We start from the raw sequence: 24,629 nt of genomic DNA, 5'->3' as shown, positions 1-24,629 counted from the left end.
TATATATACCCAGAAAGAAAACAAACCAAAGCAAATCTGAAATCACTAACACAAATATAAAAACAAGGCATGAGACATGCAGGTGTGTCATCCATTCTGAAGTTTTGTAGATATTTTTGGAAAAGTTGAAGCTGTGTTAAGAGCTCATCCTATCGAGGGAGTCATGCTCAGTGGATTTCTTCAGCAGATTATTTTCAAATTCCTCGATCTATTCACTGCTGAACAATGATACAATCTAGCAAACATGTTTCTGCAAATCTATAGGGCTTATCTCCATTCTCTGACTCCTGGGCTACACTGATCACCCAAGATCCACAAAAATGGTATTCCTGAATGCCCTATAGATGGAATTAATATCCTCCGCCCAACATACTCCTATACAAACATCTTGCTTCATTAGCATACTGGTCATATTAATGCATCAAAAATGCAGCTCATTATCCTGCCAAAAACTTTCAGAAATAATTATACCAAATTCATGTAAGATACGATTGTCTTTATACCCCGATATCCTCATAATAGTTTTGACTAAGAAATTTTCACTGGACATTAGGAATTTTTCAAACATTGTTTATATCCCAATTTTTTCATGGAATAATCAACTCTATGCTGAAGTTTGGTTTGTCCATGAGTGGTCTCATCACTTTCCGCAGCTAAACTGTTCGTGGAAAATTATGAAGTTCTAGTTTGACAAACTAACCATCTGGTGAAGATATCTGAAAAGATCAAGTTTGCCTTAGCTGTATAAAATGATAGGAAATGATGATAGGTATAAAAATGTTAGGAAACTACATCGTTCCTCGGCTCTCTGCTAGAGGAAACTCCATCAATGGGCCCGCTACCTGTTTGGGGAGGTGTTTAGGGGCAGCACAAAGAAATGGTTCTGCAAAAGGATGGAAATGGCAATGACAACGGCACCAGATTATGGCTTTAGGTAACTGGAACATCTTTTCTCTGACAGGGAAGAAAGAAATGGAACTGGTCGAGGAAGCCAAGCACTACCAACTAGATTTAGTTGGGCTTTCTACAACCAAGAGGAGAGGCTCTGGAACTGTCGACCTGGATGAGGGGTGGAAGCTCTATTACTCTGGTGTGAGCATGACAATGTCCACTCAGGCAGGTGCGGGATACTCATAAGCCCCCAGGTGTCAGACCGTGTTGCTGAGTAGATTCCATTGGGGATGGGTATGTGTGTTAAGGCTCCAGATGAAAAACCACAACTTGGCTGTGATGCAAGCCTATGCACCTAATCTGGAGTCAGAAATACTCTGCCTTCTTAGAGGAAGTGGATGCTGCTTTTGACAGGGTGGCAGACATGGAATCAGTCCTGCTAATGGGTGACCTCAATGCACATGTTGGAACAGATGACCAGACATGGAGACCCTGAACGTAACGCAAATGGGTTGAAATTATTGAACTTCTGCTGTGCTAACAGCTTGTCCATAATGAATACCTTCTTACAGCACCGAGAAGTCCATAAGTATACCTGGTACAGCGATACACTTGGACAAAGGTCTCTGATTGACTTCTTTATAGTCTCAGCAGACCTATTTTCCTCAGTGCTGGATGTTCATGTGAAGAGAGGAGCAGAACTGTCAATTGACCACCTTGTTGTCTGCACTCTACGGCTACAGAAACCAAATGCTACCATCAAGGCTGGTAGACCTAAGCAGTTATACCACATGAAACAGGAGGGATTGGAAAATGAGGCTGTGAGGAAGAAATTGACTGATAACATCTCCCCCAGGTTCAAAGAGATTCCCAGACATACTGCAGATGTTGAGGAGTGGGAGCTGTTCAGAACAGCTGCACTCTCATGTTGTGGCAGTAAGCGACTCAGCGTGGTGACAGGCAGTGAGAAAAGGACACCTTGGTGGAACCAAGAGGTCCGAAAAGCTGTCCGGGCAAAAAAGGAAGCCTACCTAACATGGCTTAAGTTCAGGTCACCTGAGATGTATTTCCAGTACACTGAGGTGCGAAAAGCTGCCACTGAGGAGTAAAAGACAGCAAAGCAGAAGGCTTGGGAATCCTTTGGAGAAAGATTAGACTCACCCTATGCAAGTGCAAACGAGGTATTCTGGCAGACCATCTGCCGCCTTCAAGGGAGAAAATCGTGCACAACAAGGGCAATTAAGATTGATGGTGCACTTTTAACAACCGAGAAGGATATCCTCTACAGATGAAGGGAATACTTTGAGATCCTTCTTAAACCGGGTTGCCCGGCAGCTGTGGACATCCAAGAGGTGCAGATCGGGAGATGACTAGTTTCACAACAGAAGAGGTCCATTTAGCAATAAAATCGCTAAAATCAGGCAGGGCTGCTGGTGATGATGAAATTCGGCCTGAAATGCTAAAAGCCTTAAATCGAGAAGCTGTTCTCTGGCTGACTCAAGTGTTAGGATGCTTGGATATCTGGGCGAGCACCAAAGCAGTGGCAGATAGGCATAATAATACCAGTCTTCAAGAAGGAAGACCAGAGAAATTGCAGCAACTATCGTGGCATCTCTCTGCTTAGCCTGCTTGGGAAAGTATATGCTAGGTGCTTGGAAAAAAGGTGCAGGAGCATAGTTGACTCAAAGTTCCAAGAAGAACAATGTGGCTTTCGTCCTGGTAGAAGCACAACTGACCAAATCTTCACTTTAAGGCAAGTCTTTGAGAAATCTTGGGAACATGCCAAGAATGTCTACACGTTTTGTGGACTTTGAGAAGGCATATGACCAGGTTCCTCAGGATAAGCTTTGGCAAGTAGTACAGGGGTATGGAGTGGATGGCCAACTATTAGCTGCCATCAAGTCCCTGTATGAATTACCAGTTTTGTGTCAGAGTAAACAGCACAAAGTCTGAACCTTTTGCAGTCTATGCCAAGGGTGTGTTCTGTCACCTCTCCTTTTCATGATATTTATGGACTGGATTGATAGGCACAGCCAAGGCAACGAGTGTCAGAATTGGAGGATGTAGCATTGGACGTCATCTTTTTGCAATGACCTAGTTCTGCTTAGCTCTTCCACAGATGACCTCCAGCAGACCCTGTATAGGTTTGTAGCTGTTTGTGCAGAAACTGGGATGAAGATCAATGTGGCCAAAACGGAAACATTTGTGGTCTCAAGACAACCATCCCAGGCACTCTACATGTCAGTGGAGTCCCACTGAGGCAGGTGGAGTTGGGGCCATATTCACAAGTGATGGAAAGTGGAACGTAGAGCTAGATACTCAAATTGGCTCAGCAAGTAAGTACAATATTTCGGGAGCTTGGCCGTTCGGTAGTATTGAAACGGGAGTTAAGCCAAAAGGCAAAGTTGGCTGTCTTCAATACAGTCTATGTCCCCATCCTCACCTATGATCATGAGAGCTGGGTAATGACTGAAAGAATGCGGACACAAATCCAAGTGTCTGAAATGAGGTTCCTTCAAGGAGTTGCAGGGCTGACAAGACCTGACAATCAGAAGCTCTGCAATTCGGGAAACACTCAATACTCAACTGATGCTTCTCCGTGTTGAGAGATCATGATTACGATGGTACGGGCACCAGATCAAAATGCCACAAGAGGGGCTCCCCAAAGTAGGCCCTCTTTGCCAAGCCAGAGAGTGGGAGGTTATGTGGAAGGCCAAGGACTTGCTGGATAGATTATATCCAAAACTTTGGGTGGACACATCTGGGAGACCCACCAGAACACCTGAGCTTGGTGGCAGAGGATCATGACCACTGGAAGTCCCTCTTGCAGCTGCTGCCCCCACAACCCAATTAGGAAAAGTGGGCCTTGAAGATGGACTACATTTTGGCATCACTAAAAAACTAGGTATTTCCTTGGATATCAAAAAGCTACTCACATTCAGAACATATTAGATCTATTTTCATGCTAGTTCTTTTCACCAACTCTTAGTCTGGCATCATTCAAGCATTTAAAAAAGGAAGCATTCACCATCATAAGAATAAAATGAACGAATTTTTATTTCAGTAGCTTATTCCTTAATGACCATCCAAAGAAACCCATTTAAAAACACAGAAAACACCAAAACCAATAACATCCAATACAGAGATCCTATATCTAATTTAACATATTGGAAGACTGAGGATCACTTTACGAAAAATACATATCAGTTACAAAAAAAAAAAAAAAAAAAAAAAAAAAAAAAAAAAAAAAAAAAAAAAATTAATTCACAATATCTGAAATCTGAGATCAGCCTAAAAAATTCCTTGCTTCAGCAATTTATCATAATACAGATCAGAAGTTTTAAAATTGAGAGAAAAAAAAAAGACACCTAAGCAACATGGCTTTTCTAGCATCACCATGTTGCTAATCACAACATGGAATGAGAAAGCTGCTATGCCCTATTCAGGAAAAAAAAAAAAATGTATCATGATACATAAGAATCCACTCATAGCCCTCAATAGGAACCAAAGAATGATTGATTCTAATGTCTGGTCTCATACACAACTTCAACTTGACCAACAATTAGTTACAAAGTTTCAGATCAAAGGACATGATTTGTGCATCTTTTATATTTACACTGTTAACAGTTTGAGATTTGCTTTATTTTTGTACCTTTTGTAATGTTTAGACACACAGATATGGAATATCATCTCTCATATTTGGGGTGGTGCACCAAAATCCTCTCCTATAGACATTCGCTTTCTGTCTTATGCTTCTATTAGATACTTTACTTTTATGAACATTGCTCTGCTGAACTGGCCACTATAAATCCTCATCTAATTATAATGGAGAACCAATAATTTGGGACATCTTTAATGTCAAGATCCTTACCTACAACACATGTTTTTGGGATGTTCCCCCTTTTCCATGGTATGTCCATTGTTTTTACAGTTCAACTTGCTGTTATATCAAGCACGCAATTATAGATTTCAATACTTCAGTCATCTTAACCAGACAAAAATGAATGGTATTGCAATTGGCCTTTGATTTGGTCTAAGTAAGGCAGTTTTTTTTTAAGCTAGTGATAAATCTTTGTTAGAGTCCAAGTTCTATAAAAATTTTAAAATTGTCAAAAAAAAAAAAAAAATCTCTATATGTTTCTGAATAGGCACTGGCTCAGCATGAAAGATGACAAGTGCATGCAGCTAACACTAGATAGAAACTGTCCGCTGTAGAAGGTAATTTACTTCTAAAGCTGGGTCAGAGACAGGATTAACGAGTCATTCATCATTTAAAATGCAGAACAACAAAGTGACAAGTCATTTATAAGCTGTGGTTTAATGCAGTATGACCTTTGAACCCTTTGCGCCAATAAGCCTTAAACTTACCATTTATAAGCTATTACCTCATATTGGAAAAATCTTGAGTGCTGAATCTCCTGTCTCAAATAAGCAAAGAAAATTGGCAATTTTCTTGATTTGGTTTAAGATTTGTCCCAAATAAATGACTGCCCCAATTAACTGGATTCTACTGTGTATGTGTGCATGTGTGTTTGTGGCAATTTTTTTTCAATCAAACTCTTTAGTCAAAAATAACTACAAACTAAGTTGTTTTTTTTATCTTTTCTATTTTAGAAATGGCTGAATTACTAAATAGTTAATTCAGATGAAGACTTATTTCGTCTGAATTTGTCAAAATATACATCATCAAATTCCTGACATGTACCCTCAAGGGGTGTACAGGATATGACAGGACTACATGAAAAATTTACATCATTACTAACTTCCTATCTACAATTTTCCTCCAAATCAGTCTGTTACTTGTCAAGACTCCAACATTATCAGATCTTATATTTCTATCGTCTAAGGCACTTTGTACCGTATCAATCCACCTATATCTTGGTCTTCCTCTAGGTCGTTTTCCTACCAACCTGGCAGAGAACACTTGTTTTGCTAATCTTTCCTCTCCCATTCTATTTAAGTGACCATACCACCTGAGATTAGCTCTGCTAACGCAATCCTGGATGCTGACAATGTCAAGTTCTTTCCTAATATCCTCATTTTTAATATGATATTGCCATTGATGCCATCTGTTCACGCCTCTAATCTTTCTCAGGACTCATATCTGCAGTCTCTAGTCTTCAGTCAAGTGTTTTACTTCTGACCCAGCTCTCAGATCCATAAGTTAAAACTGGTTTGAACACTGTCTTGTATACAGCTAATTTAGTGTTCCGACTAATTTCTCTCTTATTCCATATGAATTTATTCAATTGACTTCCCACCATACCAGCTTTGCTGATTCTGTTGTCTATTTTTATATTTAATTTACCATCTTCAGTAAAAATCGTGCTTAAGTAACTGAAATGTTTTACTTGTTCCACAGGTTCTCCATTCACAACACAGCTGACATTTTCAATGATTCTGCCTATTTTCATTGTCTTTGTCTTTTTATTGCTGACCTTCATACCATATCTATTACAACAGCTATTCAATTTAGTCAGAGAATCTTGCAGACTTGTAGCAGATTTATTTAGAAGTATAACATCATCCGCATAAAGCAAAGAGCTGAGATTAACATCTCCAATTTTGATATCAGGTTTAATACCACTTTCCTTCATAATGTGATCCATATAGATAATGTGGATAATGTACATCTTTGTCTCACACCAGATTTAACATTAAACCATCTTCCTGTACTTCCTTCAATTCTAACTGCTGACTTACAACTCAAATAAAGACTAAGTATTGCTTGATATAATGCCCCATTGACACCATATAACTGCAGTGTATTGAATAGCTTCTCTCTTGGCACCTTGTCATATGCTTTTTCCAAATCGACAAAACTTAAATACAGATCTTTGTTATATTCCCATGCTTTCTCGACTATTTGTCGTAAAGTGAAGATCTGATCCTGACAGCCTCTATTTGGCCTGAATCCAGCTTGTTCTTCACCAAGCTTTTCTTCCACAATTCTTCTCAACCATTTCTCAAGTATACTTGCATAGATCTTGCCAGGAACACTCAGTAGGGAAATACCTCTGTAATTCTCGCATTCAGTTTTATTTCCCTTTTTATATATGGGTACTATGAGAGCTCTACTCCAATCATCGGGAATTCGTCCCTCAGTCCAGGCTTTCTGAACTATGCAGTGCAGCCACTGTAAGACTTTTATACCACCATACTTCAGCATTTCTGGTAGAATATCATCTACTCCTACTGCCTTTTCCACATTTCAAGCCTTTGATGGCTTTTTCTACCTCAAGTATGGATATGTATTCCCGACTGCATGCCTGGTCAGTGTTTTTTTTTTTATCACTGTGCTGTCATCACTGCTTGTTTCATTTAGCAGTTTTTCAAAGTAATTACTCCATACTTCAAGGATATCTTTTTCTCCTGTTTTCATGTCACCTTTATCATCTCTAACTCCTTTTACAGCACTCTTTCCTCCATTCCTAAGCTTCTTCAACAACCTCCAGAATATTTTGCCACCTTCTTGATATTTATTTTCTATATTCTTGCCAAAGTCCTCCCATGACTTTTGTTTAGCTAGTTTTACACACTGTTTAGCTTTCTTACATTTGTCTCTGTATTCTGTAAGAGTAAAAGCTGACTTATTTGCCAGGAACTTTTGATATGCTTTCTTCTTTTCCTTCACTGCCTCTAACTTCCTGTGTCCACCAGGGAGTTCGGATTTTTTTATCCTTGCACACAACCTCACCACATGCCTCTCTGGCAGAATCAATGTTTTTTTCAGAGTTTGCCACTGAATCTCCAAGGTTTGATTCCTGTTCTCAAACTCTTTCATTATCTTTTCAATAACCTTTCTGTATTTTAGTCTACAGTTCACATCTGAGAGCTGCTCAACTTTTATTCGCTTTAAAACTTTCTTACATGTTATTCTTTTCAATATGAAATTCAATTTTATCCTGCTCAAGACTAAATAGTGATCGCTTCCAATTTCAAATCCTCTGTACACTCTGGTGTCCTGCACCAGGAAGAAAACATCACTATCAACAATAACATAGTCAATGAGACTTTTATTATTCCTAGCCTCTTCTCTCCATGTGAATTTGTTCACATTTTTATGTTGGAATATGGTGTTAATAATAACCAGTCCATGTCCTGAGCAGAAATCTAACAGATATTTGCCATTATTATTAGCTTTGCTCTTTTCTCCAAATTTTCCCAAAATATTTTTATGTCTCACAATCATTTCCTACTTTGCTATTTAGATCCCCAACAAGGACCAACTTTTCCTTTTTCATTGTGTCAGTTGCTTTTTCTAAAGCGTCAAAAAATTCCTCCACTTCTACCTTAGTAGAACCTTCTGTGGGACCATAGGCACAAATAAGTCTCATTGTCCAGTTCCCCATTCTCATATTTGCCCACATTTCTGTACTTGAGACTGACTGCCATTCAAGAAGATTAGCCTCATATTTTGTGTTGAATACTATGGCTACTCCTTTTCCTTGATTGTCATTGCCTGAATATAACATTTTGTATTTATTGCTCAGAAAGATCTCACCAGTTTTGGTCTTTTTTGTTTCAGTCACCCCTATTATGTCGATCTGGTACTTATCTAATTCCTCAGCTAGCTCCATTTCTTTGCCATTTAGGCTTCTTACGTTGATAGTACCGATCTTTAACTCTGGTGATGTTGAGTTGGTGTTTGTTTTCAGATTTATCAAAATATAAGACTAGGAAAATCATTGTTAGTTTGTTAACTGCAGAATGGTTATTTTCACAACTCCACAAAAATTACCAAAACATCTCACCAAAACACAATGCAATTTAATAAAGATGCCTACTGAAAATTTCTTCAATGTAGCAATTGATCATTTACTGTTATGCGGATTCATCCTTAAAATGTCCTTGCTCTTAAAAGACAAAGTTGGCAATCCGAAGTGTTAAACTTATAATCTTCAAATACAAGCTATTAGTTATATTTTTCATATAAGATACTGATGAAATGAAATTTGGCAGTTAAAAAAAAAAAAAACATAGCAATCCTAATGATTTCTTTTGAATAAGGAAACTAATATCTTCAGTGTGATTTAAGCTGTTTAATCTGTATGCAAATTTGTTCTTAAAGAGACTCAGATTTTACTATATCTCAGTAAAGGAGGACTGAATGTTTCCCTCTAAATGAGGAACCTGTTTTGATGGATTTAATCAACTAAAGCAGCTAACCAAGATTATCTTCAGCTCATTCTTCATGAGTCTTGTTAATAAAAAAAACCTCAAATTACTGAATGTACTCTCAAGAGAGTGGCAAGATATCATGATAGTACTATATAAAAAAGTTACACCATTACTAATTTCCTGTATACAATTTTCATCTAAATTAATCTTACTGTCAAGACTCCATTATCATATAATATTTCTATCTTGATCTTTCTCTGGATCATTTTCCTGCAATCCTGGCAAAAAATACTTTTAACTTTTTAATTTCCCATTCTGTTTAAGTGCTCAAACATCACCTGAGATTAACTGTGCTAACACATTCTTGAATGCTAACAATGGCAAGTTCTTTCTTAATATCTTCATTTTTAATGATACTGCAATTAATGCCAAATGTTCACTCTTCTAATCTTCTTCAGTCTTTGATCTTTGTTATTTCTAACCCAGCTCTCAGATCCATAAGTTAAAACTGGTTTGAAAATACCATCTTGTGTACAGCTAATTTAGTGTTTTGACTAATTTCTTTTTCCCATATAAATTTATTCAGCTGACTTCCTACCATAATAAGTTACGAAACTTATTTCCATATTTAATTTGCCATCACTAAAGATTGTGCTTAAATAGCTGAAATATTTTACTTGTTCTATAGGTTCACCATTCAGGATACAACTGATGTTTTCAATGTTTCTGCCTATTTTCATTGCTGATTTTCATACCAAATTTATAACAGTTATTCAATTTAATCAGAAAATCTTGTATTGGATTTACTTAAAAGTATAATATCTACATAAAGTAAAGAGCTGAGATTAACATCTCCAATTTTTATAGGTTTAATACCACTTTCCTTTATAACATGATCCATATAGATGTGAATAAGAGTGGAAATAACATGACCCCTTGACTCACACCTGATTTAAGATCAAACCATCTTCCTGTACCTCTAACAGCTGACTTACAGTTCAAATAAACTAACTATTGCTTGATATGAAAGTTTATTTTTCACTTGGTCAGACTATAATAAATGGCTCCCACTGAAGAGATCTCAATAAAGGTCAAAACTAGTCTGGGTAGTGGCCCTTCCCTTAATCCATAACATTATACATATCTGCAAGGAGATGTGTTTTGCATTGTAGGAGATACTGAGATAGGAGTGCTGGTAGCTTGCTCCATCTTTGCAAGGAGTTGCCCGGTGTTGTACCACTTTACCCCAGTCCTGAAGATACTTTCAGGGCAAACCTTGTTTGCACATACTTGGATAAAGGATTAAACTAAATTTATTATAGTCTGACCAAGTGAAAAAATAAACTTTCAACATCTTTCTCTAAATCCAGAGTAATTTTATAAAAAGGTGGCACACCGTTTGGCAGCTCCTATAGGAGGAGATGACCATGCTAATGCTTCTGCCTGGTATCTCCACTTGGGCCTGGCTCCCGCTGAAGAGACCTCAATAAAGGTCGAAACTAGTCTGGGTAGTGGAACTTCCCTTAATGCATAACATTATACATATCCACAAGGAGATGTGTTTTGCATTGTGGGAGATACTGCGATAGGAGTGTTGGTATCTTGCTCCACCTTTGCAAGGAGTTGCCCGGTGTTGTACCACTTTATCCCAGTCCTGAAGATCCTTTCAGGCGCAAACCTTGTTTGCACACACTCGGATAAAGGATTAAACTAAATTTATTATTGCTTGATATATATCCCTTTTACACAATAAGTATACTTGCATAAATCTTACCAGTAAGGAAATTCCTCTAATTCCCATTGTTTTCTCGTTTTAGATAGGTACTATGAGAGCTCTATTCCAACCATCTAGAATTCAGCCCTCTAAAACTGTAGTGTTTTAAATAGCTTTTCTCTTGGCACCTTGTCATATGCCTTGTTCAGATCTATCATACTTAATTCCAAATCCTTGCTATATTCACATGATTTCTCTGTCGTAAAGTGAAAATCTGATCATGAACACTGGCCTGAATTCTGCTTGTTCTTCACCAAGCTTCCCTCCACTTACACAATTTTCTTACCCATTTCTCAAGTATACTTGCATAAATCTTACCAGTAAGGAAATTCCTCTAATTCCCATTGTTTTCTCATTTTAGATAGGTACTATGAGAGCTCTATTCCAACCATCTAGAATTCAGCCCTCTAACCAACCAGGCCTTCTGAATTATGCAGTATAGCTTCTGTAAAACTTTCATGCCTCCATATTTGAGAATTTCTGGTCTAATATCCATTCCAGCTGTCCTTTCGCATTTCTGTTTTTTGATTGCTTTTTCTACTTCAAGTATTAATGTCTTCCTGACTGCATTTCTGTTGTGTTTTCCATGACTATGCTGTCACTGCTTGTTTCATTTAATAATCTTTCAAAGTAATTACTCCAGTATCTAGAATATATCTTCAGTTTTCATTTCACCTTTTTCATATGATTCCTTTTACAGTTCTCTTTCTGCTATTTCTAAGCTTCAACAGCCTCCAGAATATTTTGCCAAATTCCTGACATTTACTTTCTATGTTCTTACAAAAATTTTTCCATGACTTCTGTTTAGCTAGTTTTACATAATGTTTTGTTTGTTCTTACATTTTTTTTTCTGTATCTTCTCTCAGAGCACAAGCTGACTTACTTGCCAGGAACTTTTGATATACTTTATTTTCCTTGCAGACAACCACACATATGCCTCTCTGGCTGAATCAATGTTTTCTTTAAGGTCCTGTTTTCAAAATCTTTCATTTTTTCTTGAATAATGTTTGCATATTTTAGTGTACCTTTCATTTCTGAAAGCTGCTCAAACTTTGTTTCATTTTAAAGCCTTTCTTATATATTATTTTCAATATGATATTCAATTTTAACCTGCTCAACACTAAATCGCAATTGCTTCCAATTTCAAATTCTCTGCACTCATGCCCTGAACCAGTAGGTAAACATCGCTACCAACAACAGCCAACGAGACTTATTTCTTGCATCTTCTGTGCGAATTTGTTCACATTTTTAAGTTGGATCATGGTGTCCTAAACAGAAATCCATCAGGTACTAGCCATTATTATTAGCTTTGATTTTTTTTTTCTCCAAATTTTCTCAAAACATTTCTGTCTTGTAATCATTTCCTACTTCTGCATATTCAGGAATATGGTTATTTGCCTCAGCAAGTGTTCAATCTCGATGAAATTTGTGCGTTTTGTTTCTAGACGAAAAGGTAAACTAAGTGGGTTTGGCACTTACGTGTTAATTTTATTCCTTTTTTTTTTAAACGATGGGATGACGGTAAACAGTTTACCATTATTGTCTAATACAGGTATCCCTTGTTATACACAATCTCATTTTACACGTTTTCGCTATAATGCGATTTTAAAAAGTTAATTAAAATTTAAAAAATTGCAACCGGTAGCAATTTCGCTGTTAACGTGTGATCACGTGACTTTGTGCATGCATCGCTTTGGCAAGGTGGCATCGTGCTGCATGTCAGTCTCATAGAAGGTGTAGAACTAGAACCCCATTGGAGTCTTGCAACGCAGACATTATGGAAAAAAGAGCTAATTGTGATCAAAATACTTCCAAGACTAAAAAACAGAAAAAAGCTATAACACTGGAGGAAAAATGAGAAGTTATAAAGCGGTACGAACGTAACGAGTGCACAGTCGACATAGTCTGAGCTACAAGAATTTCAGAATCAACTTTAAGAACAATAAGAAATCAAGCAGAGAAAATAAAAGAAAGTTGTAAAAGTGCGACGAGAATGTCGACAACTAAGATAACACAGATAAGGGCACCAATTATGGAGAAATTGGAAAGGATGTTGGCCAAATGGATTGAACATGAAAATCAACATGCTATTCTGTTATCCACCTTGATTATCGAAAAGTTTGTTTGATGATTTGAATGCTATGGATCCTGATCCTAAAGTGCAATCTTTTGCTGCAAGTGCTGGGTGGTTTGAATGTTTCAAGGTGCGACATGGTTTCCATAATCTCAAGCTGACTGGCGAGGCTGTGGGAGCTGATGTTACTGCTGAGAACTTTCCAGTAAAATTTCTAAGTGTAATTCAGGAACATGGTTATTTGCCTCAGCAAGTGTTCAATCTCGACAAAATTTGTGTGTTTTGTTTATAAGTTTAAATAATTCATTCATTAAAATTTCTTTTGGTCACAGGTGTAAAGTTTTCATTTTTTTATCCTTCTGAAGAAACCCCTATCTCACCCATACTAAATTCAACTCGCTTTATGCGATTATTTCATAGAACCAATTAATCGTGTAAACCTGTATATACTGTTGCATTAAAAATTACTTAACTAAATTCTTAAGTGTTTGAATTGCATTATTGCAATGAGTTAATCACATTGGCTACTGAAATAAATTATTATTTGATGGACAAAACAATTTGTCGTTTTGTTGTGTTAAGGCTAATTATTAAGGCAATTTATTTTAAATATAAAAAGTTAAGCATCAATCAAGTGCTTTGGCACTAAAATTAAAAAAAAATTAAAAAAGTGGAGTTAATCACTTTGGCCTGTGAACAACTCATATGAGTTGTTTTCACAGATGATACTTAATTAATTTCAGAATCAGCACAACCTATAGGAAATGATAAATATACTGAAAACGGAAAGCAAGAAGATAGGTCTTAAAATAAATAGAGAGAAAAAAAAAAAAGCCATGTTCAATAGATATTTAAGAGCAAAAACAATCAATTTGATGAGCCAATAGAAATATTCTCCTCTTATGCGTACTTGGGGCAACTTTTTGACATTGAAAATGGATTACAGAGCGAAATTAAAAAGAATACAGTTAGCCTAGTATTCATTTGGGAAATTGAACTACATCTTCAAAAATAACTTGCCCATCTTCCTGAAAAATAACGTATTCAACCAATACACATTACCGGTACTCACTTATGGCTCAGAAACCTGGGCACTAACTAAACAAATACTGGTGACAGAAAGAAGAACCATCCTAGGAATAACACTAATGGATAAAAAGAGGAAGGAATGGATCAGATCACAGATGACAAGTCTTGAATGCAATAGAAATTGTAAAAGCATCCAAATGGAGATGAGCAGGACATCTGGCTCAAGGAACAGACAATAGATGGACCAGAAAATAGAATGGATACCAACCAAAAAGAGAAGACAAGAACACCCAAAAAGAAAATGGACAGATGAAATAGAAAAACTGACTGGAAAGAGATCAATGGCAGAAGACTGGGCTGGAAAAATTGGAAGATCATGGGGGAGGCCTTCATTCAGCAGTGGATCGAAAATGGCTGAGAAAGAAGATTTGTTGCTTATTAAGATCATCTCTTTTTGTCTTTGTTTCAGTAACTCATTATGTTGCTCTGGTACTTATCCAATTCTTCTGGTAGTTACATTTCTTATCCATTGATGCTTATGTTGATGGCTCCAATCTTGAACTCTGCTGATGGTGAGTTGGGATTTGTTTCAGTAGCTGACATTTCACTGTTCTCTGCGGTTCCATGACAAAGGCTATGTGGAAGTCTCCTACCAGTTACCTAGCTTTGACCCTAAGTGCCCCTGAAAAAAAAGCTGTTTTATTTATAGAGCATCATATGGACATAACAGGTGCTGAATGAACTGTCATGAGTGAGTGTTGCTGTATAAAAATTATTATATCAGCACTTGTAAATTTATTATTTTCAAAATTATATTTATATTACAACCTGACAATTTAACACAAGCAGTTCCTTTAAGTAAAAGATTAAAAGTTATACTAAACTACCGAAATCTAGGTATAATACTGACATCTGATAGTAAATGATAACAGTAACATGCAAGAATAAAGGTGTTACTTTTTAAAGGAGATACCTGGTAAAAAAAAAAGGTTAGCTACAAGTGCAAGATTTACAGCAATTTTTTATTCTCTTCTAGAGAAGAGAAAACACTTAAGAGAAATTAGTCAAAACTCCACTTGCTTTCCACTTATTAGCACTGCTAATCCCATTCGTACACAAATATTTGTATTTAATAAATGTATTGAGTAGGGCAAGAATGTACTTTTCATTTAAATCCTAATGAAATTTTATTGGTGCTTACATGTAGTACAATGTACAAAACCAAAGACTGATATAAATGTCAATTTTAACAATTGTCTCATATGGGTAGACATCATTCATAAATTGCATTAAAGAAAATACCCAAAGTGACTTATGCCTACACTACATTAAAGTAAAAGTAATGTGCAAGAAGCTGTCAGTGTTAAATGTGAAATTTGTAGTCTTTTACAGTGAGTATAGCACAAAAACATTCTGAAAAGATTTTGGGGGTTGTCTTATACACCCAGTCCCCAAGCACACTGGCATATATGGTAATTAGAACTGTTCTGAAAAAGATGCCCTTTGTACTGAGTACAGTATAAAAACCATGCAGCTTTGTTTGGTATTTCCCCTCAATGAAAGTATACAAATGGTCTTGCTATCTAGTGACTGATGGTAACTTATGGTAATTTATACAGAAAACTTTAAATGGGATGCACAAGGAAAGGACTATGGATACTATGATAAATAGTACAGTGCTGTGAATGTAGTATGTATGCTTGGGAAGATGCTGCAGATATTTATGTGGAGAAGCTGATTACATTTTTCAGAGGAAAATATTGCCAATATCTACTGATATTAAGTTGCAATGCTTTTAGATTCTAACAATGTCTATTGTCACTGGCTCAAAAAATACAGGAATAGCTGGGGATGAATAGTGTCATCAGAATATCTTCATAAAAAGTTAACTTTGGAGTACTGCAAGAGCAACATTCCAGCTGGTTTCTTGAAAGTTTTTTTTGCCCTCTGCCCCCCCCCCAAATGAATGGTTGGGGTACAGTAGTTATGCCACTAGAAAAGCCCAAGGTACTGATTTATTCAATAACTAGAAATACATGCTATATACATATAAAAATCATTTGTAAAAGTGGTGTCTAGAGAAAAACCATGCATTATGAATAAAACTTTACATCCAACAATATATAAAAGGGGAAACTATTTACAGCTAGTTATGGCACTTAAAAATAACGTCAGTTTAGTTGAAAATGGGAAATAAAAGCCAAAAATTTCATATGAACTGAGTATATTTAGGGGATTATTCACATTTCTTTCCCTCAGAAACCAGTCACTATACAGGTTGCTACCTGACATAACCATGTTCTATTTCTCATTCAGCCATTCAGTGAACTTTTTATTCACAGTAAAAGTGAATTAAACCCTGGTGCAAATAAACTGTACATAAAGTGCCCTAATTGGGCACTTTATGTACAGAAATTGTAAATTAGAAAACCTAATTTGCCCTAATATTAAAAAATAAATGTGAAAATTACAACATAAAAAGAAGAAAGCATACTGAAAGTTCCTGGCACATAAGTCAGTTTGTGCAGAATACAGGGAAAAAAAATGTAAGAAAGTGAAGCAAAACTGGTTAAAACAAAAGTCATGAGAAGACTTTGGGTAAGAACATAGAAAATCAGGCAGGTGGCAAAATATTCTGCAAGCTATTGAAAAAGCTTAGAAATAGAGGGGGAAAAAATAAGAAATAGGAGATAATAGTGAAATGAAAACTGAAGATAGAGATATTCTAGATGCCTGGAATACTTATTTTGAAAGATTTGCTAAATGAAACAAGCAATGTCAGCACAGTGGTCAAAAATTTCCATGAGAAATGCAGTCAGGAATACATATCCATACTTGAAGTAGAAAAAGTCATCAAAAACCTGAAATATGGAAATGAAGCTGGAGTAGATGAGAGGGGAATATAATAGGAGAAAACAATCTGCAAAAGCTCTGGCAGAAAACAGGACATTCAGTAGATCATCAACACTGTTTCCCATTGTGTAAATATGGGCAGAAAAATTAATTTATAGAAAATTATATTAAGAACTTGTATCAGTATCCTAAACACATCAGTTCACACATGCAAAACAGATGAATCAGAAAACAAAAACAGCAACTCATGACAATGTTTAATTGGATTGGTTGACACTATTTATCACAGCCACTGATTTCAGGGTGATTTAAAACCAGTGAAAGCTCTGTATGTCTGTTCTCAAAAATTTGTACTTGTGACCGTACACCCAGGTTATAACGCAAATGTGATGCAATGTTTACGCATCGAAAATGTCTCCTCTTCATGAAGCATTAGTATATTGTGTTTATTTTTAGGAATCATGTGAAGCCAGAAACAATTAGGAATATCTAATAGGAATCAATGCAAAAATATAATATTGGTGATATTGCTATTCTATGGGTGTGCACCAAAAACCTATCACACTCTGAATACACCCAGATAAATACTATTACAACTTGAACCGAGCATAAACCTTTAATCTATCAGTAAATCATCTACAGATTTTCAGCATATGCAAACCAAACATAACGTGCATATAGCAGCATTCAATGTTCAAAATATACCACTATTGTCTTCATACATGCTCAAAGTCTTCAAGGCCACATCAATGGCAGCACACACTCAACATCCAGTGAAAACTATGCCACTGCTCACTCCAAATCCACCTTCAGGCTGGCAATGCTGAGGTATTGTTTCTTGAAGGTTACTCTCAAGTTCTGACTTGAATGTGAAGTACAACAGATTCAGATCAGGACTTCCAGATGACCAATCAGATTAATGTATAGTTGCCTACAACCATTGTGTGGGCCTTGCCTTGTGTGCAGGGACTGAGTCCTACTGGAAGGTCCACTGCCTGCAGTGAAACAAGTGTTCAGGAGCTGTACTACAGGTTGCAGCATGGTGTCTTGATACACTATGGTGAAGTTTTAACCTCTTCCTCACAGTAATGAAACTTGGATAACCCTGATACATCACCCCCCCCATCACTTATGCAGGATGATGACCTCTGACTCCTGGGTGCTATGGCACATGCTGTGCAACCATCCAGGGCATAAACCCAATCATTCTGACAGTTTCTTCAATGCTGAAAATCTTTCCACCTGTGAAGAGGATGTCTGTCTACGGAAGTTTTTTCACTTGGCTATGCTACTAATTATATATTGGGTTTATCCTTTATTTAAGTATTAACAAAGTTTGCACCTGAAGTATCATCAGGACTGGGGCAACTCGTGGTGAAGGTGGTATAAGTTCTCATCACTTGTCAGTATCTCCCATAATGCAAAGCACATCTCCTTGCAGAGATGTATAATGCTATGCATTAAGGGAAGGGCCACTACCCAGACCAGTTTTGACCTTTATTGAGGTCTTTACAGTGGGAGTCAGACCCAGAGGTGGTGATTTTAAGGTGGAAGTAATGGAGAAGTCATATTTACCTATACGAGTTGCCAAAGAGTGTCACACCCTAATATTAAAATTCTCTGAATTAGAGATACATTTATGGATGTTTTTTCACTTGGCTATGCTACTAATTATATATTGGTTTTATCCTTTATCTAAGTATTAGCAAACAAAACCAAAACCACCTCTGGGTCTGGCTCTCACTAATGAGACATCAATAAAGGTCGAAACCGGTCTGGGGAGGGGCCCTTCCCTTAATGCATAGCATTATATGTGTCCGCAAGGAGATGTGCTTTGCATTATGGGAGATACTAAGGCAAGTGATGAGAACTTATGCCACCTTTACGAGTTGCCCCACTTCTGAAAGTACTTCAGGTGCAAACTTTGCTTGCTAACGCTTGGACAAAGGATAACACTCAATATATAAGTAGGATGTCTGTCTGTTGTTCGTGTACTGCTGGAGAAGTGCATTTGATTTTATCAACCTCTGCCATAAGTTGTGGTGTTAGGAAGTGTCCAGTAAAACGACGATAAGTTCACCTCCAGGTCATCAGTTAGTACAGGTGATATTGTTCTCTGCAAAACATTCATCTCTCTCATGAAATCGCTTTCCTTTCTCACAGGATTATAGCAGTGTGCCTTCACAGCCCTCACAAGCTGCTGCATCCTAACTCAGCATGGTTGACCTGTTCTTTGGCAGTCAGATGTCTTCTATCATTATACCGGCTAATAGTCCAATACACAAACATTCTTTTGATCCCAAGTGTTTACAGTGTATTGAAAATAACAAGTGGCTACATTCTAACCTTGCAAAGCGCCATTAGAGCTGTATAGATCTCAATCTCTCCGATGCATATAACTCTCTCTACTAATAAAGATGTGAATGTTGGATGTGCACAGCATCATTAACGGAACCAGGCTCATGCAATTCTGTTGTCAGTGCAAGGGTGTGCATAAGTTGTAACAGTATTTGTGGCATGACTGTGCATAGGGGCTGTTGACTTTAGATCAACTGCCCAAGCATTCCATAATGCAAAGTGCACTTCCTTTCATATGTGTATATTGCTGAACATAGGGTCAATGTGCAGCAATATACACAACCAAGAGGAAGTGCATGTTTTGCATTATGGGATAACTGAGGCAAGTGATGTGAAGTCACCTGCCTATAAATAGACTAATTATGAAGATATTTCACATGCAAACTGTTTGCTTATGCTCAGATCAAGGATTAACACAAGAATAATATCCTGCCAAGTATATGGTAAACAAGGGGAAACTCTACATCACTGCTATCTCTTGGAATGAGAGTAATTTAAAGATAATTATTTCCAAAGCAGGAAATACCTAATAAAATGTATAAATTTCAGAAAAACAAACTATATCAAGATCAATTTTATCAATCTAAAAATAAATGTTTTAAACTATCTTAAAAGGAAGCCAATTTCATCAAAAAATTCTGAATACTGACTAATCTTATAAACAAGGAGAAAAGGGAAAATATTTTAAGTAATCATTACAAAGATCTACTGAAATGTTCTATTTATTACCTGTATCCGATACTGCCTAATCATCTCTAGCTTTGATTCAGAACCCTTATTTTCTTCTTTCTGTTCAATACTGCTGATAATCCTCCATGATGCTCTACGGGCACCAATAACATTCTTGTAAGCAACAGATAAGAGATTTCTTTCTTCTACAGTCAACTCCTGGTCCAAAGAAGCAACTTTTTTCATAGCATCAACCATTTCTAGAAAGACAGGTTGACAGTTATTAACTGATAAGAATTTAATATCTTGCAATTTACAATATCATTAATACAGGAAAAATGGTAATAGAGAAAGCACCAATGGCCTATGGAAACCCCACATCTTTCTTCTCTCTGATACTATTTCATTAGCAGCAAAGGTTGGTCGATTGGTAGAGCCTCTGCTACTAATGGCTCACGCAAAAAGTTGAGCAAGTTTGAGTGTGGTTAGTAGTTAGAATGGGATCAATCGTTCGATGCTGTTGGCACACTCTCCCTCGATGGGTCTTTGGACTCCCTGGATGTCACATAACTGATATGTTAGAAAGTCAACTGCCAATCTAATCTAGTATAGTCAAAATCTAATCTATTCACTGCCAACTTTAATACCAACCTGTAAAATGCTTAAATCTGGTAAAAACAGTATGTAGGCTCATCAACTCTTATTACTTTAGGTAATGTTGAACTAACTTTTCATATACATTCCATTCTAATTGCTAAATTATCTGTAGTTTCAATATGTGATACAGGAATACAAATGATAGTGTTTCAGGATATAGAAGTACCTCTGCTACCACCAGCAAGTCGAAGTTAATCATTTAATTTTGTCATGGGAAGTGGCAGGCAAGTGCATGCTTCAATGAGAACACAGCATGCAGAACTGCAAAGCATGAAATTATAGCTAGGGATTACTTTAATACAATTTGAGAGCTGTGAGATAGCATTTCTAGATGCCAGGATGATCAACAAAGTAGGAAATCATGATGAATAATGACATCAGGCAAGAATTATGGATGTGGAAGAGGTACCAACTGGTGAACAGTTGCATGAAGAAATGAAACAGACAAGAGAAACAACTGATGAAAGAAAAAATATGAAAAACTACAGGGCAGACTAAGCATAATTATTATTTATTTTTTTTTTTATGTAGGCAATAAGAGAGGAGGGGGGGGGGACATAGAAGAACAACCTAAATGCTAGAGATAATGCTACACGACAACAGCAGAAACAGTGGAAATGTTTATCGAATATTTCATATTATGGACATGGGAAATAACAGTGAATACAACCAGTGGTGAGCTATGGAAATTTTAACAAAGGGCTCGCATCGTCGAGCAAAAAAAAGCCGTATTTCACACCAAAACTTTTATTAACTTAACTTGTTTACAAATTCCAATCAAAAAGTATGAGAGGACAATCAACCTCTAAAGGCATTCATTTTTAAAAAAATATTTCATGATTGAAACATGAAATATTTGCACACAATCAACTGTGTTAATTTATCTTACATAAGAAAAACATTTTTCAACTATCAAAATATAATAAGAATGAAATCTTTTATAAAACATTTGATTGGCTACTGGTTTTACCATACGATTGGCTACCAGAAGGGAGAAGGGTAAAGATAGCGCATGCGCTTATTTTATTTTCAAACTTGGATGCATTCGTTATAGAGGAGTTGAAACAATAATTCCAAATAATCTATACACTGCCGAATAGACTAATTTTTGTAAGGTTACCGTATGAGTACGAGTTTGTCGCTTAAAATGTTTCAAAAAAAAAAAAGTAAACAAGAATAAGGAGCTCGCAAATTTGAGAAAAATTTAACAAAGGACTCGCGCGAGCCCCTTATAGCTCACCACTGAATACAATCATAATGCAAGAGAATGGTGAATACTGCCACTTATATTAAAGTAACAGTGGCCTATCCTATTTGTTCAATGAGTAACAAGGGGTGTTCCTGGGAAGTGAAGATGCCACGGCATGACTCAAAAAAGTGATGAATTGTGTATTAGGGATAGCAATAATCCTACCACCTTACATTAACAATGTTTATACATTCCTGAAAGCTAACAATGTCAAGTTCCTTCCTGATATCTTTATTTTAAAAATGGTTCCACCAGTGATGCCATCTTTCTCAGAACTCTCATATCTGTGTGTAATTTTTGATGAAGTATTTTATTTTCGAACTCCCAGATCCATAAAACTAGTTTCATAATAAATTGTTTAATCCTTTATCCAAGTGTAAGCAAACAAAGTTTGTGCCTGAAGTATCTTTAGGACTGAGGCAACTTGTGGTAAAGGTGGACAAAATTCTCAATCACTCCTTGTCTCAGTATCTCCAATAATGCAAAGCACATCTTCTTGCAGACATGTATAATTATTATTATTTCGGGCGACTCCAGGGAGTCTTAACTCATCGAGGGAGGCCCTAAACATCATGTCCACGCAACTATACAACATTCTCACAGTATCTATCATACCTTGCCTTGAACTCGCTCACCATCATAGCACCCACAACAGAATCTGGCAGCTTATTCCACTCATTTACCACTCTAAAAGTAAACAACCCAGCTCTAACACCCCTGCTGACCACACTCTTGCCCAGCTTCCATAGGTGTCCCCTAGTTCTCCCACCACCAGTCCTGATCTCAAAAATAACCTCTGAATTAATCCTATAGAATCCCTTTAGCAATTTGAATATCTCAATCATATCTCCCCTTTTCCGCCTATCAACTAGTTTCTGCAACCCACAAATCTTCAACCTGTTCTCATATGGTTCATTCCATAGACCTGCTATTATCTTAGTCACTCGCCTCTGGATCCTCTCCACCATCAAGAAGGAACTGAGGTGACCAAATCTGGGCACAGTAGTCGAGATGAGGTCTTATCAAGGCTCGGTACAGAGGTACAATTACTTGCTTGTCTCTGCTCGTCAAGGTATTTTTCAACAACCAAGTGAGTTGATGAGCTGATTTAGCTACTTTTGCAATGTGCCCCCTAAACTTCATCTCCCTATCCACCAACACTCCCAAGTCCCTGGCCTCATCATTCTCCTGGAGTACAGTTCCACCAATGTGGTATACTGCTGCTAATCTTTTCACCCCAAAATGCATAAACCTACATTTTGTCATATTAAATTGACATCCATTCTCCTTAGCCCAGAACTCCAATCTATCCAAGTCATCCTGCAAGATTTTGACATCTTCTGCATTGACTATCGCCCTACCCAACTTTGTATCATCAGCGAACATATGAACCATTCCTCTTAGATTCTTCCCTATATCGTTAATGAACAAATTAAACAGCAGTGGTCCAAGAACAGAACCCTGCGGCACACCACTACTCACAGGCCGTCTTTTGGACTCTACTTCTGAATAAACTACTCTTTGATATCTCTCCATCAACCACCCACCTATCCATCTCACCAACCATACATCCATTCTCATATGTTGTAGTTTACGGATTAGAATTCCATGTGGTATCCTGTCAAACGCTTTTGCCAGGTCCAGCAGTATCACTGCAAACCCATTACCCTTATCCAGTTCAGCTGTCACCTTGTTATAAAACTTGAGCAAGTTACTGAGTCATGATCTACCCTTCACAAAGCCATGCTGTCCCCTGTACAGTATCTCATTTTCATCAATCCATTCCTGTATTTTTCCTTTGACTACTTTCTGCCAGATCTTGACAACGACTCCTGATATGCTGTTCGGTCAGTAATTTGCAACAGTAGTCTTGGATCCTCCTTTATGCAGTGAAACTATTTTCCCCTCTTTCCACACCTTTGGGGCTAAATCAGACCCGAGACTCAGATTAAACAACATGATCAAGGGCACTGATAATTCCTTAGCCGCTTCACGCAAGACCCATGCCAGTATACCATCCAATCCCACAGATGTATTCACATTAAGGTTCTGTAATAGACTATTCACCTCCACTTCATGACAATTCCCGTATAAACTAATGGTTCCTTCATTTCTTCAATGTCACCACTTGGATGATATACTTTTGCAACGTGCACGCTCAGTAACTCCATTATATCGACTTATTCAGTGACCTCCTTACCATCGTCATTCCTTAAAATCATTTTGCCGTGTACAGTTTTTTTCTTGCTTGCGGCATATTGAAAGAACTGTTTGGGATTCTCTTTTGCTTGCATAGCTAGTTTCCTTTCATAATCCACTTTTGCTTTTTTACCACACTCATTACCCTTCTCTCCTGCACTTTATACCATTTGTGTGCCTGCAGGTCACCTTTCTCTTTAAATTCCCTCCACAGTTGTTTCTTTTTTTGCAGCTCAAGCTTAATGGTGTTATTCATCCATTTAACCCCTACTTGTTTTACTATTCAGACCCTAGGTATACAATCAGCCATAACCTCCTGTAAATGCTCCTTGACCACTTCCCATGCTCTATCGACGTCCAGCCCTTGCAGTTGTACATGCCATGGCACTGATCCAAGTAATCTCCTAAGCTTGTCATACTTGCCAGCATGGTAATTCCACATATACCCTGTCTTAATCGAAAATTCCACACCATTAGCCACCTCCCAGGTCAAGACCTTCTGATCACTCTCACCAATAGGTGGCAACATGGTCATATTCATTACAGTCAAATTCTGAGATGCTATTACCAGGTCAAGCACTCTCACACCCCTAGTATTTTCAATTACATGCTGTCTCAGATAGTTATCCCTTAATAATTGAATAAAATCCATTTTCTTCCTCACATGTGTCCTCTCCTCCTTCCAATCAATGTTACCATAGTTGAAATCCCCCATAATTACCCTCCTTCCACTCATTTCATCAATTGGTTTTATG

At 37.2% G+C, this 24,629-nt stretch overlaps 1 protein-coding gene across 1 annotated transcript in view; it reads right to left on the bottom strand.

Moving 5' to 3' along the window:
• Window positions 1-24,629, bottom strand: part of LOC150092890 (14-3-3 protein epsilon-like) — a 104,002-nt gene that overhangs the window by 43,875 nt on the left and 35,498 nt on the right. Inside the window, exon 2 of the mRNA XM_090414073.1 lies at window positions 19,830-20,029. Coding sequence (XP_090270199.1) covers window positions 19,830-20,029 — 200 coding nt within the window. The remainder of the gene's footprint in view (window positions 1-19,829; window positions 20,030-24,629) is intronic.

Source organism: Typopeltis vanoorti, chromosome 24 (assembly GCF_054136105.1).
Source record: "Typopeltis vanoorti isolate ZY-2024b chromosome 24, IOZ_Tvanoo_1.0, whole genome shotgun sequence".
Lineage (NCBI taxonomy): Eukaryota > Metazoa > Arthropoda > Arachnida > Uropygi > Thelyphonidae > Typopeltis > Typopeltis vanoorti.
Note: the sequence above shows the minus strand (reverse complement) of the source record. Positions and strands in the feature narration are given on the sequence as shown.